Raw genomic sequence first — 17,413 nt, 5'->3', positions numbered from 1 at the left:
CAAGCCCACGATTTCTAGGGTTTTCTCCATATTTAAACGCCTTGACTCTAGGGTTAGGTCATTTCCTTCAGCCTCCACCCTCCTATCTCGAAACCCTAGCCTCTCATCTTGCATCTTGCACTCCTTGTTGGTGTTTTGGCCATTTGAAGGTTATAGGAAGGCTTTGTTGAGCAAATTATCAACTAACAGTTTGTCTTCATGTCTGCATTTTCTAGACTTGGGTAAGTCTCCAAGTTCCCACCTTCATGGTTCATTCTTTGTAGATCTAGGTGTTGAACTCATTTTCTTCTTGATATGCTGGCATAAATGGTTGTGTAATACCCTGTTTATTTATTAGATAAATAAATAAATTAATGAATAAATGGTAGCCCTAAAATAAATAATTACATATCAAAGGATGGTCTCGAGGAGCTAATTGTCACAAGTTTAGAAGATGGAGGTTAAAAGTGTAAAATATGGATTTAATTTGTAAGTATTAATGAAGTCAGGGACTAAATTGTAACTTCTGGACTTCATTTGAAGGGATTTTAGAGGCTTAGGGTTGTATTGTAAATTAGGGGCTTTATTTTGTAAGGAATTATGGAAGGGAAGGTTAAAATGCAAGTTTTGGGTTTCATTTGAAAGAGAATTGAAGGGCAGGGACTATTATTGTCGTTATGGGAAACTTGTAGATGGAGGCGGGTATTCAAAGGGTGTGTAACCCTAATCCTAGGAGATACCAGTCGTCGCTCCCTCCTGATGCCTCCTCACCGGCCGCCGCTCCCACTTCTTCACCTCCGATCGCCACCTCTCTCCTCTCCTTCTTGTTGCCGGCGACAACGAGGACCACCCGCTCCCGAGACCGTTCCACAGCAGCCAACCTCTCTTCGCCGCCGTTGTTGAAGCTGAAACCACCGTGTTCGCTGTCGTTGTGGTTGCTGCTGATGGAATACGCGTCCATCGTCGGGCGCCATGACCTTCTCGTCGGAGGAACGAACTGGGGAGGAGCCCCTGCTGTTGGTCGAAGTCCGCCGCCGCTGTTCTCCTTCTTCTCTGCTGTGTTTTGGGTGTCGCCGCCGTTGTTAGTCGCCGTCTCAAGGGTTCCAGTCGTCGCCTGCCACCTGTAGCGGCTAAGTGGGAGATGTCTCGGTCTTCAGATCATGTTTTTAAGTGTGCACATATGTTTGCTTGATTGGGAATCAAGAGGACCACCGGCTGTCATCGTGAACCACCACCACTGCCGCCTCTTCGAGGCTTCTGCCGCCGCCGTACACCGCTAGATCGACGGAAGGATCCGTTTTCAAGAAAGTATGTGTGTGTGGGTGTTTATTTGGTCGGAAAACACATCACCACCACCGCAAGGTGGTGGCTGCCACCATACACCGCCATGTATGTGTGTTTACATTAGTTAGGGTGTGTGTGTGCGCTTTGGTATTTCATTGTAAATTGTAAAAGGAAATAGAATAATGAGAAAGAAACCATAACCACCACCGGCCGCTGTGTCGGGTGGCGGTGCGTTTTGCCTCTTTTGATTGATTCGTTTGGGGTGCTAGAAACCCTAATGGGCTTAGTGAAACCCTAATGGTCTCAAAGGAGCTCTAATGGGCCCAATGAAGCTTAATGGACTCTAATAGGCCCAATAAAGCCCTAATTGACATAAAAGGCCAACAAATTGATTAATGGGCTAATAATTGGATTGGAAAACCCTAATGTCAATGAAAACCTAACTTTAAGAATTAATTGGGTCACACACGCAAGAATTATTTAATAACTTGGAATATTTATTAATAATCATTGGCGGAAATTAATCTAAGCAATATTGGACTTAATGGGTTAAGTCCTTAATGAATTAAGTCTTTAATGGGTTAAGTAGGAAACTTAACCCTAATCATCATTTTATGTGAAACCTTAATTTTACTTGGGTTTATTGTTGGGCCTTTCTATTGGGCCTTGATGGTTGGGTTATTAAATGGACTATCCAAGATCAAGCAAATGGTCTAGAGTAATTTAAAGGGCCTATGGTAAGGCCCATGTGAGGGGCTTGGGCCCAATTTGGAAAATTGGGCCATAGATGGGCCATAGTTTGGGCCTTAATGATTATATGATGTTGGGCCTCAGAATGAGACCATGTATAGGCCTAGGCCCAATTTGGAAAATTGGGCCATGTGTTGGGCTTTGATTCCTAATTGACTTTGGGTCTACGGATTGGGCCTTGGGCTTGAATAAGCCAAGCGAGGGGTAATGTAGTAAATACCCAAAGAACGTACGTATGGTTATGTATTGGGACCCAATTATTAATTGGGTGTTATTTTGGTGTTGACAGTTCGGGAATCTGTCAGCCAGCAGCTGGGGTCGAGTCTGCAGGACTTCAGCAAGCGTGGGATTGTGTCTTGGGGACTTCAGCAGTGTGAGGTGAGTTACCTTCCAGTAGTGGTGGGTCTATGGCCACAATGTCGGCCCACCAGTAGGAGTTGTATGTTAGATGATTCTCTTTGTGATGTCGTCTAGGTTTGCTACTACCTGATATGTTATATGCTAGCATGGTATGTTGTATGTGATAGTAGTTGAGTTCGGTTGTTAGGACCAAAGGGTAGGTCAGACACCCCAGATACGTCTGACAGTATGTGATGTTATGTTTATATGCTAGCATGATTTGTTATATGAGTTAGAGGTAGTAGGAGGGGAGCAGTCCCCGAGTTCGGTTGTTAGGACCGAAGGGTAGTTCAGACACCCCAGATATGTCTGATAATCTGTTACGTTATGATATGTGATAGTAGTAGTAGTATGGGGTGAAATAGTCCTCGGTAGTCGGGTGAAATAGACCGACGGGTACGCCAAGCACCCCAGAATGGCTTGACCTGGGTAAGTCAGACACCCCAGAATTTTCTGACAGTACATTATGTTATGCTATGTGGTAGTAGTAGGGGGTGAAATAGTCCCCGATAGTCGGGTGAGATAGACCGACGGGTACGTCAAGCACCCCATAATGGCTTGACCTGGGTATGTCAAACACCCCAGAATGGTTTGACCTGGGTAAGGCAGGCGCCCCAGAATTGCTTGACAGTATATTGTATGGTATGTGGTATGATGGGGGAACTCACTAAGCTTTGTGCTTACGGTTTTCAGTTTTGGTTTCAGGTACTTCGTTTTTAAAGGAGAGGAACCGGCTCGATCGCAGCGCATCACACTATGTTTTCCGCACATGAGATCCTTGGGGATTACGCTCTGATATGGTTTTATGATACTATGTTTTGGATTACTGACACTTGGGTTTTGACATGAGACGTTATTATCAATGTTTTTATACTGATGGTTTTATGTAATAACATAATTAAAATGAAATTTTTTGGCCTGTATTTTTGGAATGTTACAGGTAGGCTATGATAAAGTTGGCAACTTATCACTTCTTGAGATCTCTTGGTTATCCTATGTTCCAGATCTAGACTTTCATGTTGTTTGGTGCAATGCTTGGAGTTTTAACTCCATTTCTTACCCTTTTTGACCTATTTGTGGGAGTAACATGCATTGGACATGCATGTCCATAAAGTAACGATTTTTATGGTTCATTTAAGGGCAAGGAAGCCCTCTGGAAAGTTGGAGCAAAGGCAACTTAATGGATTAAGTCCTTAATGTGAGAAAAATGATTTCTAGCAGTGGCTACGATGTGACCAAAGAATGACCACGACATGGTGGAGTCTCATTTCATGATTTTTTTGGTCCTGACATTCCACGATGTGGCCAAGGAAGGCCTACGACATGGCAACGTCTTGCGTGTCGCTTATTTTGTCTGGACATGCCTACGACGTGGCCAAGAGATCACCACAGCGTGGTAGATATTAACCTGGTTGACCTTTGAATTTTGACCAGTTTGACCTTGGGTCAAACTTGGAGGATTTGGATTGTTGATCAAGGATTTATCTCTTTTGGTGTTAGTTGGTTCACAAAATTGAGCAGTGCAAGGTGTGAGAGTGTTGCTGTACTTCTTCGATTCTTCAGTTCAAGTGAGTTTCTCATTATGCCATGTATCATATATATATATATATATATATATATATATATATATATATATATATATATCCTTTGCATGGTATGATATGTGGTACTGTTAGAATACAAGTATGCTAGTTAAGTAGGTTGGCTCCTTGTTATGCTTATGCAGTATAGGACCTTTGTTGTCTTGGTATGCTAGACTGGTAAGGCCTTGCTTGTTGATTGCATGATACTGCTAGGTGTCATGATTGGTTAGGGTAATGATAGTATTAACTGTTGTTGAATGTTTACCCTAAGGGATTGTATGCAGTTAAGTGGGATAACCTGAGAACTCGTGGTCTAATGCTCGACTACATTATTCTTGTTTGATTTATTGCTTTTGGGTGGATCATTTGTTCGAATGTTTATCTGATTTCGACTATGTATAGCTTTGAAATTGTATGGGAGGTCAGGATTTTGTCCTTAACAATAGTACAGAAGACCAGGATGTAGCTCTTGGCAATGGAGTTTGGGCTAGGCTCGTTATGTATGGTTGGATAGGGCCCGTATGTATGTTTGGGCGGGGTCTGTTATCAGGGGCGAAGTATTAAGGGTCCAGGAGGGGCAGTGCCCCCCCCCCCCTGATTTTTGGGCTAGAGATAGAAATTATACTTCAAAAAATTTAATTACAGGCCTGTTATCTTCAAACTTGGGCTTTGGCCCCTCCCGAATCCAGATTCCAAGAAGCAATCCAAAATCTCCAAGAAATAGAAATCAAAATCGGTTCTTCCCCAATTCCGTTCGCTGAACCGTTGTTGCCTGCTGTCGTTGTTGGCATGTTGAGTCACTCGCTTCAGTTGCTTGGTCTCACACTATCACTCTCGCAATCGCCCATCACTAAGCGCCATTCACCAAAAATCAGGTATGGAATCCCGAATCTTGTTCTTTCTTTCCAGTTCACTTGTTGCTGCCTGATGTGCTGCACTGTTGGCTGTTGCTGCTGTTTGCAAGTTTCTCCTAAGTTCTGACTCCTCTTTTCTCTCGGTCCAAACTCCAAATTAGGGGTTAGAGTTTCTTCTGTCAATTTGTAAGTTTCTCCTGAGGCCCCTGAATGAAAAGCTATATAAACAAACTTGGATATTCTATTGTGACAATTATAAGTTGTGTGGTGATATTTCGACTGTGCAAAACCTGCTGACCTGTTGAAGCCAGATTGTAAGATATCTCTGTTCTTGTGGAGTTGTTTCAGGTGTTATATTCCTTTAAACAAAGTTTTGATCTTGCTAATGTAGAGTTTGGATCGCAAGTCACTTAATTAGGGCTTAATTTATTTGCAAATAAGTTATATGAAGTTTTTGTTTTGAGCTACAAAATTGATAGGAGATTTCTTTGTTGATTTAACACCTACAATTGTTCACATAAATCACCTTTGACACATAATCAAGCCTTCATTGATATGTGCACAGCTGTAGTTTAAGCAGCTCATAAGATTCCCACAAGGTAAAACTTCTGCCTAGCAAAATTCTCCTTGCAAAAAGTGATAATATCTACCTTAAGATGTGATTAGAGTTCATGGGCTCATCACTTTTATAGCCTCTTCATTTAAATGTTGGAATAGAAAGTATGTGAGAAACCGACCTCCTGGTGCTCTAAAATGACTAAAATCAGAGAAACACGGGAAAAAGAGAAACAGGGGAAACCTTTGGGGCAAATTTTCTACTGTGTTATGAGAGTTGGGTTGGGCCTATTATGTATGATATATGTATGTGGATAGGAGTTTTGGTTGCTCGACTCTATAGTCGAGGATTGTATGTGGATGCGTTGTATATATGGTGGAATATGTAGTATACTAGATAACTCACTAAGCTTTATGCTTACAATTGCGGTTAAAATATTTTGTAGGTTGTTCGTGAGAAGAGAACTCGATGGGGTTGTACACACGCATCGAAAATATTCGTTTACGTGGTTTTGTAATTTAACTATGATAATGTGCGATTTTACCAAATGAATGTTACTTAATGATTTCCGAGATAAAGGTTTTAATTGATTAATTTATTTTGAAAATGAAAAATCTATTTGAAATTTTCAGGATGTTACAAAGCATATATTTGGAGCTTTGCCCATTTATCATGACCAATATTTTCCAATCAGTTATATTACCATGAAAATGAATGTTGAAGCCTAGCTAAACTCTCTTTGAAACCTGATATTATATGCGTTTTATATGTCTACCAGAGTAAAGCTGTGGAAACTACAACTGCTTGATTTATTGTAAACCTAATTCGCAGACTCATATTCAAACTTTGACAACAAACCTTGTGATATGTATTTGGGAAGACATGCCTATGTTAAGTGGAATTGATTTCACACTCTCTTACTCCCAATTGTTGGATTATGTAGAATCTATAAATGGTTATAGAAATGGATTTATATTTTAAAACAATTCAATTTTAATGTATTTCGTTTCTGGTTTTTATATATAGAAAACCGTAGCCGAAACACGATAACTTTCTTATGCACAACAATTTAGGTTTTAGAGGTTATATAATATACAAATTGTACAATTTTTTAAAACATGAATAGTTACGTAAGAAAAAACACTTCCCAAAAAACCATACCCTGTAACAAAAAAAAAAAAAAAAGTTTTGGAACCAAACGGTTTGTTTTTAATTTAGCTTTGGGTTTTGTTCAATCTTTTTTGTTCGATTTCAGTTTTTCTTGCCCAGCCCTATAACCCTATTTCCGGAGAAATGAAGCGAACTAGCAGAATTATCGTTCCTGGATTGCTATAATTGTGGAAGCAATGTCTCGCTATTCCATTTCTGCCGATTAAAATTCTTAATCCTAGAAACTCAAACATATTCTTCTAACCAAATCGTCTACCACGGTGAAAGGTACCTTTCTTGTCAAATATTTTTACTTTCAGTTTCATCTTTTCAATTTCGCTTAGTTGATTGCTTGATTATCTAGGGTCTAATTTTTTATATCAATGCGATTTATTACTCATTCATAAGTTTCTTGAAGTAATGATTTAAATCTGTTTCTGTAGTTGAGTAAGTCACAGCATAAATGTTTATTGATTTCTTGACAATTAAAAAAAAAAATTTATAGACCTGGAATTTGTCGATCGTTGAACTATGTTAATTCACACCTTGATGGTTTATGGTCTCCTAATTTTATTATCACAATTTGATTAAATGATCATTTACTTTTGGGGAAATCTAGCAGTTTGATCCATTTGAGGCGTGACTTACAGCCTTTTCGGTTTCTTGATTCTTGATTCTTTAAGTAGCATTTGTTCTTTTTATTTATTTATTTATTTATTCTGTTGATGCTAAATTTTCGAATAGTTTTTTCTTGTTCAATGGTCAATTAATCGTTCAGATCATTCACAGCTTTTTCTGCCTCTATAAATGAGTAATAGACTTAGCCAATTGTATATTAGGAATGCAATTCTTGTTAAGACTTTTTACCTTCTCTAGAACTGCTAATTTCCACTTTGCGTCATCTAAGACTTCTTTAACATGTCTACGCACAATTAGATTGTCTATCTTTTTGTTTTTCTTTTTTACCTCATGATCCTTTTCATATTTGTGCTTATTTTCTCTTTTTCCTTTTGCTAAGTATAGGAATTAATGGCTAATACAAGGAGTAGGAATAGAAACCAGAATCATGATGATGCATCTTGTAGGAAGAAGAGGTTCAAAACTCGTGACAAAAGTGGTGTTATACCCTGGTCAGATCTGAACCATGATGTGCTTCTTTTAGTTCTAATGAAACTGGGAGCGGTTGATTTTATTGCATTCAGTGGAGTTTGCAAGTCATGGAGATCACTCGCACTCCCAAACAAGAAGATCTTTATGCAATCCAGACCACCAATGTCGATATGGATCAAAGATTGTCCTTATAAGAAAGAATGCTATTTACAAGACTTTGAAGGAATAAAGTTCAAAATCCGCATTCCTAATTCTATTGGCAGGAGATGTGTTGGATTAACTTGTGGCTTCTTGATCTTGTTTGGGAGTAAAGTCCCTGACTTTTGGCTTGTGAATCCCATCACAAGGCATCAACTTTATTTCCCTCTGTTCCCTTGTTTAGCAAAGTGTGATTCGATTAAATCTATCCTTGTCTTTTCACCTTCAATATCTGGGTGGGTGTTGGTGGCGTTTCTGAAATATAGTCATTCAATTTGGTTTTGTATATTGGGTAAAGGAGAATGGATTCATGTCTACTCTGCTTACACCCTCCTTGATTTACTTGCTTTCAAGGGGAAGATATATACCCTATCATCCATCAATAGTTATTTATGTGAAGAACTTAAACTCTATCCAAATCCCAAATTGACATTACTTAAAACCAATAATTTTCCAAAACCGGCTTGGAGCTTCTTACATCGGGAGTTTGTAAATGCAGGTGAAAAGCTTTATCTCTTGGATCGCGATCCAAAAAAAGATATCTTTAGGGTTCAGGAACTAGATTTTGGTGAAATGAAATGGGTGTTGTTAGAAGGAAAGGAAATAGAGGAATATGCTTTCTTTCTTAGTGCCTTGAATATTTCTGTTGCTATTAAACCAAAGTCGTGGACTAAATCTCAGTTATTACATTACAGGAGATATGCTGTCACTAAGAAAAGTCGAAAAGGTAGGTTCAATATTGAACACATGTGGTATTTCCCTCATGAATGTTTGAATGTTAATATCATACATGAGTGACACTTTTTACCACTCTTTGTCTTTGTTTGTATCTTTGCATATATTTGATATTCTCAAAACATGATTGTCTTAAACAGTTTCCTCACTTGTTCCATTTGGTGGGCACAACTTTCATTTATATCATCTGTTACTTGTTTATCTATTATATTTTATAGAACAGGTCATTCAATCTATGGGGTTGAAGATAAATATTCATCTGGAACTACATTGTTTGATTTTTTTTAATAATAGGACCCATCTAAATGTTATGGAATATGTCTCAAAACAGAAATAGACGATTTCTTATCCAATAACTACATCTCTTTCAACCGATCCTGGAACTGAATGAGTTCAATTCCAATATCAATCAAAAATACACATGAATAAAATGCAAGAGGATGGTTTTTAGCATTTTTACTTAAAAGATGTTTGCTTTCACTTTAGTTGTGTTTTTTTTAGCAATGTGGGATAAGAAGCATACAAAGACCAATAGAAATGGTTTTAGTCTCTTCACATATTACATGTTTGTTTTCCTCAATTATTGTGAACAATTTGATTATTTCATTTTCTTTCGACAAAATTGCATAAATGATTCATGTGGTTTTGGAAAAGTTCCAACTTCAAGATTGTTATTGTGATAACATCCGAAGAAATATATCCTTCTCATTAATATCAATATATAAGAGGAGTGTACCAAGGTAAAAGCGTAAAAATCTAAAACCAAATAATAATAATAATAATAATAATAATAATAATAATAATAATAATATATAAGAGGAGTGAACGGGAGGAAGATTCAGGACGTCTAGATGGGACGGGTACGCCTAGTTATGATATTAATGCTAATATAAAACAATTATTTGATCATATAAATATGATTTTAAATGCGAAACTCAAATCAAGATATCAAATGAATTTAACAATGTTTAAAATAGCTAAAAATGTTTAAATGTTTAAAAATATGAAACCAAAACGACATATCAAATTAATTAAAAAGGCAAAAACAATTTTTTGTAATAGTCGAAAGTATTCCAAATAAATGGTTTTTAAATTAATCAACAATAATAATAGACGAAAATAACAAACAATTATAAATTATATTACGTTATCACTACAAGGAAATGAGCAATTAGCGGCGACAAAAGTCGCCGGTAAAGGGTCGAGAAGTCGCCGTTAAAGCTAATAGCAGCGACACGTCGCCGGTAAAAAGTCGCCGCTACTACTTAGTCACTATTGATCAGATAGTCGCCGCTAAAGACAAATGTCGCCGCTAATACTTCGTGTCGCCGCTAAAGACAATGTCGCCGGTAATAGTGTTGCCGGTAATAACGTTTTTCATTTTTTTTTATATATATTTGCAATTTTGGGTATAATTTATTCCAAATACTGTTATAATTAATTCTATACCAAAAATTACATAACAACATCAAATTAAATACCAAATACTCTTATAATTAATTTAATACAAAAATAAAACAACCAAAAGTTTAATAATTCTAACAAGTAGCAAAGTAAGTTTTTCAATTCGAACAAATAGCAAAGTGTGACAAGTATAAAATACAAATAAAGCTTCTCCCTGCATATCATCATCTTCATTCCCATCATTTCCTCCTTGATTATTTTGCGATTGAAAAAACGAATAAAAAGTTCCTCCCTACATGTCGGGTCGTTGAGTAATGCCCGAAAATTTTCCAACTACATAATAAATAATAACATATATAAATTATAAGTTAACTTTCCAACTAGGGACGAAAACACAATTACCAAATCCACATGCATTTTATGACGCCAAAGTACATTGTTATTTTTAAACTAAGACAAAAAAGCAAAGTACATTGTTATTTCTTGCATATGGGACAAAAACTCAAATACCAAAGCTTTTACCAAATACTCACCAAAAACCAAAATGACCAAATCAACATACATACATAATAACATCCTACTTATACCAAATACACATAATTTCACATATATATAGATAATTACATCATACTTATACCAAATACTCATATACCACATATATATATATATATATATATATATATATATATATATATATATATATATCAAACACACATACATTGACATATATACACCACATTTACATAGATTTACATACAAATATCAAATGTACATATATGACAATTTTCATTCATATACCACATACACAACAAACACACATACATTCACATACATACATAATAACATCCTACTTATACCAAATATATACACATAATTTCACACACACACACACACACACACACATATATATATATATATATATATATATAACATCATACTTATACCAAATACTCATATACCATATATATATATATATATATATATATATATATATATATATATATATATATATATATATATCAAACACACATACATTGATATATATACACCACATTTACATAGATTTATATACAAATATCAAATGTACATATATGACAATTTTCACATAATTCATACAACTACATATATTTTACAATTAAACTCAAATTTCACGATAAAATAGAAGTAAATAGAATCTGTGATGATGAGATCAACAAAAATGGTCCAGTGGTGGGGGTAGTCGCTAGTGGTGGTTAGGAACACAATCAACAAAACTGAAATAGACAATTTTTTGCAATTAAACACTACAATAAGCTTAAAATTGATGTTATAACCGAAAAGGGAGCGGAAATTGACCTGGAAACACCTCTCAGTCGCCGGAAAAAGGTTAGTGTCGCCGGAAAAATGGTCCTCATCGGAAAATGGCTCTCTCCACCGGTATCTTCTTTATGGCGGATTGTACACAATCACCAGAAAGTAAGTAATGTCTATCACTCACGTACTTGACGACTTAATTGAGGAATCAATGATGTATGCCGAAGAGAAAAAACAACAATGAATGGAGAGTAACAGAACAACAAAAGGAAAAAGACGATGAATTTTTGGGGTTAACTGCGTCGACCTTTAGCGGCGACACATTTACCGACGACTAATTCGGCTTTAGCGGCGACAATACGTCTTTAGCAGCGACTCTTCGGAGGGAATTATTATCGCGTCATTTTTCGATCTTTAGCGGCGACACCTGTAGGTCTTTACCGGCAACGCAAGTCGCCGGTATTGAGTCTATGCGTTCCAAAACCACTCTAGCCATTGGATTAGAACCACGATCGGACGATTCATGTTTACCAGAACGTCAAAACGCGGATCGGTGTCATTCGGTATTTAGCGGCGACACTAATGGCGACGACACTGAGCTTTAGCGGCGACATATTAATATGTCGCCGCTAAAGCTCAGTGTCGTCGCTATTAGTGTCGCCGCCAAAGGCTGAATTTCTTGTAGTGTATTTCACAACAATGGTTGGAATTTTAAATATTAACCATCGTGATCAAAGACTAAAAATGTCAAATAAGCCATTTCTAAATTATTAACTACGTTAAAGATAATATTAAATTAAGAAGCATATTTAGTTTTACCGATACGAACAATAATATTGATAAAGACATTATATTAATATAATAACAATGATTATGACAACGACAAGGACGTCATTGCCAACAACAGTGAGTAGACATCAAGGACGGCAGCAACCGTAAAAATAACAATAAGAATACCAACATTCCCTTGTCATTTGGTACCCTGTTACAGGTTTTGGTATCATAAAGAAACGGAAAAGACGAAAGCAATAGACTTCAATTCATCAGGGAGATAATTAATTATTTTTTGTTTTACATGAAATAGCTTCTTTGATTCTTTCCTTTTATAACTATTATATTGAAAGGTACAACCTAGAGCATACAAACAGGCCGAGGATAGTTCATTTTCTAAAATATAAAATACAATAATTTTTTTATTATGGAAGCAAAATACCCTATATATTTTATTCAAGATATTTTAGGAACACATGTTAAAGATCATTGGTCAGATATGTTTATATTTGGCACGGTTCCCAAAAACTTGTTTATCATTTTTATATTTATACTTGGATTCCAAAAAGCTACACACGCCTACTTATACCCTTATATGTACGCATGAAACAATATATGAGCTTAATTACTCCACTCTTTATTCATAAAGAAACCATGGAGTTCCATCTCTCATATTCATCCATTGTACTCACAAGCTTTTCTCTTATCATACTACCTTTCCTAATCTACATCCTCAACAGAAACAGAAAAAGGGCAACGAGAGGAAAGAACCGAAGACCACCACAAGCAAAAGGAGCATGGCCTATAATCGGACACCTACACCTTTTGGGTGGACCTCAGCTACCTCACCATGTTTTAGGTGACATGGCAGATAAATATGGCCCTATATTTAGCATTAAGCTTGGTGTTCACGATGCTCTGGTGGTGACTAGTGGGACGATAGCTAAGGCTTGTTTTACTACAAATGACAAGACCTTTGCAAATCGACCAAAATTAGAGGCAACAAAACTCATGGCCTATGATAATGCCATGTTTGGTCTCGGTCCATATGGGGAGTATTGGAGACAAATGCGCAAGATGGTCATGCTTGAAGCTCTATCTCAAAGGCGAGTTGATATGTTCGGACATATTCGAGCTTCAGAGCTTAGAGCATCCATCAAAGATTTATATGTTGGTTGTATAAGGGACAAAACGAGTGAAAATTCAGAGATGGTGATGAAGGTGGAGATGAATCAATGGTTTGGGAAGTTGGTTGCAAATATTATGGTTAGGATTATTACAGGGAAGAGGTTTTTGCCACATGAGGAGGAAGGGGTTCGATTTCAGACCATAGTAAGAAAATTCTTTGAGTTACTTGGGGCATTTGTGGTTTCTGATTTTATCCCTTACCTAAAGTGTTTCGATGTGGGTGGATACATAAAAGTAATGAAGAAGACAGCCAATGATTTGGACAACATCTTTGAGGGATGGTTAAAAGAACACAAAAAAGAAAGCAAATCTCCCCAACAAGACCATGAAGGCAACCGAGTCTTCATAAATGTGTTGAATTCCATTCTTCAAGATGCTTCTCAAGAGGAATTCCCCGGTTTTGACCATGATACAATTATCAAAGCCACATGTCAAGTAATTAAACTCATACTTTTTCATCTCATTGTTTCGTGATTCATTTCCAATTAATGTTTTGTAGTTTTCCGAAACCCTAATTCAAGATCCATTTTGGCAGCAACTCCTAGTTGCAGGCTTGGACACGACATCTGGGACATTAACATGGGCTTTAGCATTACTGATCAATAACCCAAAAACACTAAAAACTGCACAAGACGAAATTGATGAACATGTTGGAAGAGACAGATTGGTCAAGGAGTCAGACATGAAGAACTTAATCTACCTTGATGCCATCATCAAAGAAACATTACGTTTATACCCAGCTGCACCTCTCTCAGCTCCCCATGAGTCAACGGAGGACTGCATTGTGAGTGGCTACAACATTCCAAAAGGCACTCGCCTGTTGGTCAATCTTTATAAGATGCATCGCGACCCAAACATCTGGCAAGATCCCCTCGAATTTAGGCCGGAGAGATTCTTGACAACTCAGAAGGATATTGATTTCAAAGGGAAACATTATGATTTACTTCCTTTTGGTAGTGGTAGAAGAATGTGCCCTGGTATTAACTTTTCCCTCCAGGCTGTGGGTTTAACACTCGCTACTTTGATTCAACAGTTTGAGATAAAAAATCCATCAGATGAACCTATTGATATGACTGAAAGCTCCGGAATGACTATCTGCAAATCAACTCCACTAGATGTCCTTTTGGCCCCGCGGTTATCCTCTAATATGTATTAGGTTGGTTGATGATGATATATCAAGTTCAAATGGCCTACAAATCCCTCAGAGCCACCATGCAGTACTATTGCAGTTCCAGTAACAGTCATAAAGTAACCGAATCTTGACCCAAAAACATGATCCATTTTCATTCTGCTGGTTTGAGAATGTGTATGTACTTGGTGATCAAGTTAATATAAGCTTAAATATTGTTGTGTAATGAAGTAAGTATATATCGTGGTTAAATTCGTTTACCCCTTGTATGATATCATCTTCATGCCATGAGTTTAAATCCATATAATTTGTTCCTCGTATCATCAAGAACAATAATAGTGTAATATATATCAAGTCTGATTATAGTGTGTTAATTAACATTTATGTTTGAAGTAATGTGTAGTGTAACATCCGCATCTTCATCATATCTAACTATTTGCATTAATGTGCGTAGAAGAGGAATAAGTGATTGTTGTTGTGAAGATGAGGCTCGGTTGTGTCCGATTACACATCAAAGAAGCAAGAGGAAACCTGAGGGGACAATTAGTTAGCCCATTTTTTTTGTTTTTTGTATTTTTTTCCAAAAAGTATAAGGTATTTAGAGTATTTTTCGTTCCCAAGAAATAAATCACATTTTTGCCGACTTGAAGAATGATTGAATAAGTATTTAGAGTTGAATTTTCCATTATTGGAGGGAAAATGATTTCATAAGATTGGTGGGAGCGGGCAACGCCATAAGGCGTTATTCCGACGTGGACGACAAAAAACGGTGTTATAACGTCTTGTACACCCCCCCCCCCTCTCTCTTGCGTTTTTTGGTGTTATGATAAAAGATGTTATTATGGTAACGGTAGGAAAGGAGACATTTTATTGGAATGGTCACATTTTCGATCGTTTGCAAACGGTCACGAAAATCTAAAAAAAATCTCTATTAATATAAATACACAACATTTTTATCTCTATTTTACCTACAAAACTCAACAAAATCTTTTAAGAATTCCTATTTTTTTCAATTTCATTTTCTTTTCTAGTACTCTATTTAATTAAAAAAAATGGATCTTTTTGATTCGTTACATCCATACAATCATGATATCGACGAGGATGATATATTCGTGTGTATGATGTATCGATATGTTACCGACATGCTACCCCAAGAGTCAACTCCACTAATGACCAGGCGTGCGGTGTTGAACAGAGATCATGAAGAATGACATAGACGTCTATTACACGATTATTTTACGGATAATGTGTCTACCAACCTAGCGATTTTAAAAGAAGGTTTCATTTGTGGAAAAATGTATTTCAACGAATAACCAATGCAATGGAAAACGTGTACTGTAATTACAGTTTTAAAATTTAAATATATGTTTCTTAGATTATTAAATAATTGTTTTAAAAATTAAGTATATGTTCTTTAGATTATTAAATAATTTTTTTAAAAATTAAATTTATGTTTAGGTATGAATATTTCCAAATGTGGTATGATGCGAGAGGTAAATGAGGTTTTACAGGGTTGCAAAAATGTGTTGTTACAATCAAGAATATGACTTTGGGAAGGTGGGGGGGTCGTCTGATTCTATTGATGACTATATGAGAATATCAGAGCGAACTGCACGAGAAATGTTGTATAGTTTGGCGAGAGGTGTTATTGAAACCTTCGCTGACAAATACTTGCGCAAAACTTCATTGAATGACATGCAACAACTATATGTGGCACATGAAGAACGTCATGGTTTTCTGGATATGCTTGGAAGCATTGATTGCACAAAGTGGATTGGAGATATTGTCCTATGGCGTGGAAAGGTCAATACACAAGTGGTCATCTTGGATCGCCTTCGTTAGTATTACAGGTTGTTGCATCACAAGACTTATGGATTTGACATGTTTTTTCGGAGTTGCGGGTTCTAACAACAACGTAAACGTTCTTGATCAGTCATCAATATTTCAACACTTTTTGACAGGAAAGGCATCGGATGCTCCTTTCACAGTAAATGACCATGAGTATAAGTTCGGGTATTACCTCACGGATGGAATATACCCACCATATTCCACGTTTGTGAAGGCGTTTCGACACCCGATAGAACCAAGAGACAAATTTTTCAAAAGAAGACAAGAAGGAGCACGTAAGGACGTGTGACGTGCTTTCGGAGTTCTGAAAGCAAAATGGCACATAGTTAAACATGTGGCACGACCTTATGAGTTAGACACTCTACGAGATATTATGTATGCATGTATCATATTGCATAACATGGTGATTGAAGATAAAGGACGAAACATTGCGGAGTATTCGCCTACGGAACCTGGACACATTCAATTTCAACCAAGGACAACAGAATACTTACATAGAGTCGTTGATATTCAAGACCAACGAAAACACAAATAACTTCGAGAAGACTTGGCACATAATATCTACGATGACACTGAAGATGAATAATTTAGATCAAAAATGTAATTTCTTTTATATATTTTTTTTGGATTTTAGGTTTTAAATGTTTTTATCCTTAGTTGTAATTTTTTTATGTTGTTTTTAATTTAGGATTTAAAATTTTATTTTTACTTTTAAAAAATTATTTTTAATTTATGATTTAATTTATATGATAATTATAAATATTATGACATGAATAAAAAAGAAATTGGAAATATAGAAACTAAAAACATCAAAAAAATAAATAGAAAATAAAAAGTGTTATTACATGTTATTTGGTGTTGCTCATTTCCACATTGGGTATTATAACATCCATGTATGACTAGGATGATGATGTGACACCTTTTGGGTGTGGTGACATGCAATAACATGTTGTCCACACCCAAAAGCCTAAGGTAATAAAATATCATTTCTACAAACATTTAATCGTTCTTTTTTACACGATTTATCATAAAACTGATTCGAACTACAATTTCGACTGGATTCTGCAGGTTAATGTGTTTTTTGTACACAAAACTTTTGTGCATACATTTTACCATTACATTATGTCTTTGTCATCTTCCATTAGTACAAAAAGTACCTATGGCATTGGTTTTTAAAAAAAGG

At 36.3% G+C, this 17,413-nt stretch overlaps 3 protein-coding genes across 3 annotated transcripts; all 3 read left to right on the top strand.

The window, feature by feature from the left end:
- The first annotated feature begins 6,665 nt into the window (after positions 1-6,665).
- On the top strand, positions 6,666-8,758 carry LOC122197645 (uncharacterized). The gene is made up of 2 exons (XM_042901846.2): positions 6,666-6,842; positions 7,578-8,758. The coding sequence occupies exon 2, from the start codon at positions 7,584-7,586 to the stop codon at positions 8,658-8,660; it is 1,077 nt and encodes a 358-aa protein (XP_042757780.1). The 5' UTR covers positions 6,666-6,842; positions 7,578-7,583; the 3' UTR covers positions 8,661-8,758.
- Positions 8,759-12,719: 3,961 nt separating this feature from the next.
- LOC111916099 (cytochrome P450 CYP82D47) lies at positions 12,720-14,742 on the top strand. The gene is made up of 2 exons (XM_023911736.3): positions 12,720-13,688; positions 13,789-14,742. Exons 1-2 carry the CDS (start codon positions 12,720-12,722, stop codon positions 14,407-14,409), a joined length of 1,590 nt encoding a protein of 529 aa, XP_023767504.1. The 3' UTR covers positions 14,410-14,742.
- Positions 14,743-15,879: 1,137 nt separating this feature from the next.
- On the top strand, positions 15,880-16,519 carry LOC111916101 (uncharacterized). Its single transcript, XM_023911738.1, has 2 exons — positions 15,880-16,219; positions 16,344-16,519. The coding sequence occupies exons 1-2, from the start codon at positions 15,880-15,882 to the stop codon at positions 16,517-16,519; spliced, it is 516 nt and encodes a 171-aa protein (XP_023767506.1).
- The last annotated feature ends 894 nt before the right edge of the window (positions 16,520-17,413 follow it).

The sequence above is a fragment of the Lactuca sativa genome, chromosome 4, assembly GCF_002870075.4.
Source record: "Lactuca sativa cultivar Salinas chromosome 4, Lsat_Salinas_v11, whole genome shotgun sequence".
NCBI classification, from domain to species: Eukaryota; Viridiplantae; Streptophyta; class Magnoliopsida; order Asterales; family Asteraceae; genus Lactuca; species Lactuca sativa.
Note: the sequence above shows the minus strand (reverse complement) of the source record. Positions and strands in the feature narration are given on the sequence as shown.

Bases quoted from the DNA above. Each gene is read 5' to 3' on its own strand.
- LOC111916099 (XM_023911736.3), top strand. From the start codon at position 12,720: ATGGAGTTCCATCTCTCATATTCATCCATTGTACTCACAAGCTTTTCT. The intron at 13,689-13,788 runs GTAATTAAACTC...CCATTTTGGCAG, and splicing joins TTATCAAAGCCACATGTCAA to CAACTCCTAGTTGCAGGCTT.
- LOC122197645 (XM_042901846.2), top strand. From the start codon at position 7,584: ATGGCTAATACAAGGAGTAGGAATAGAAACCAGAATCATGATGATGCA.
- LOC111916101 (XM_023911738.1), top strand. From the start codon at position 15,880: ATGAGGTTTTACAGGGTTGCAAAAATGTGTTGTTACAATCAAGAATAT. The intron at 16,220-16,343 runs GTTAGTATTACA...ACTTTTTGACAG, and splicing joins GGTCATCTTGGATCGCCTTC to GAAAGGCATCGGATGCTCCT.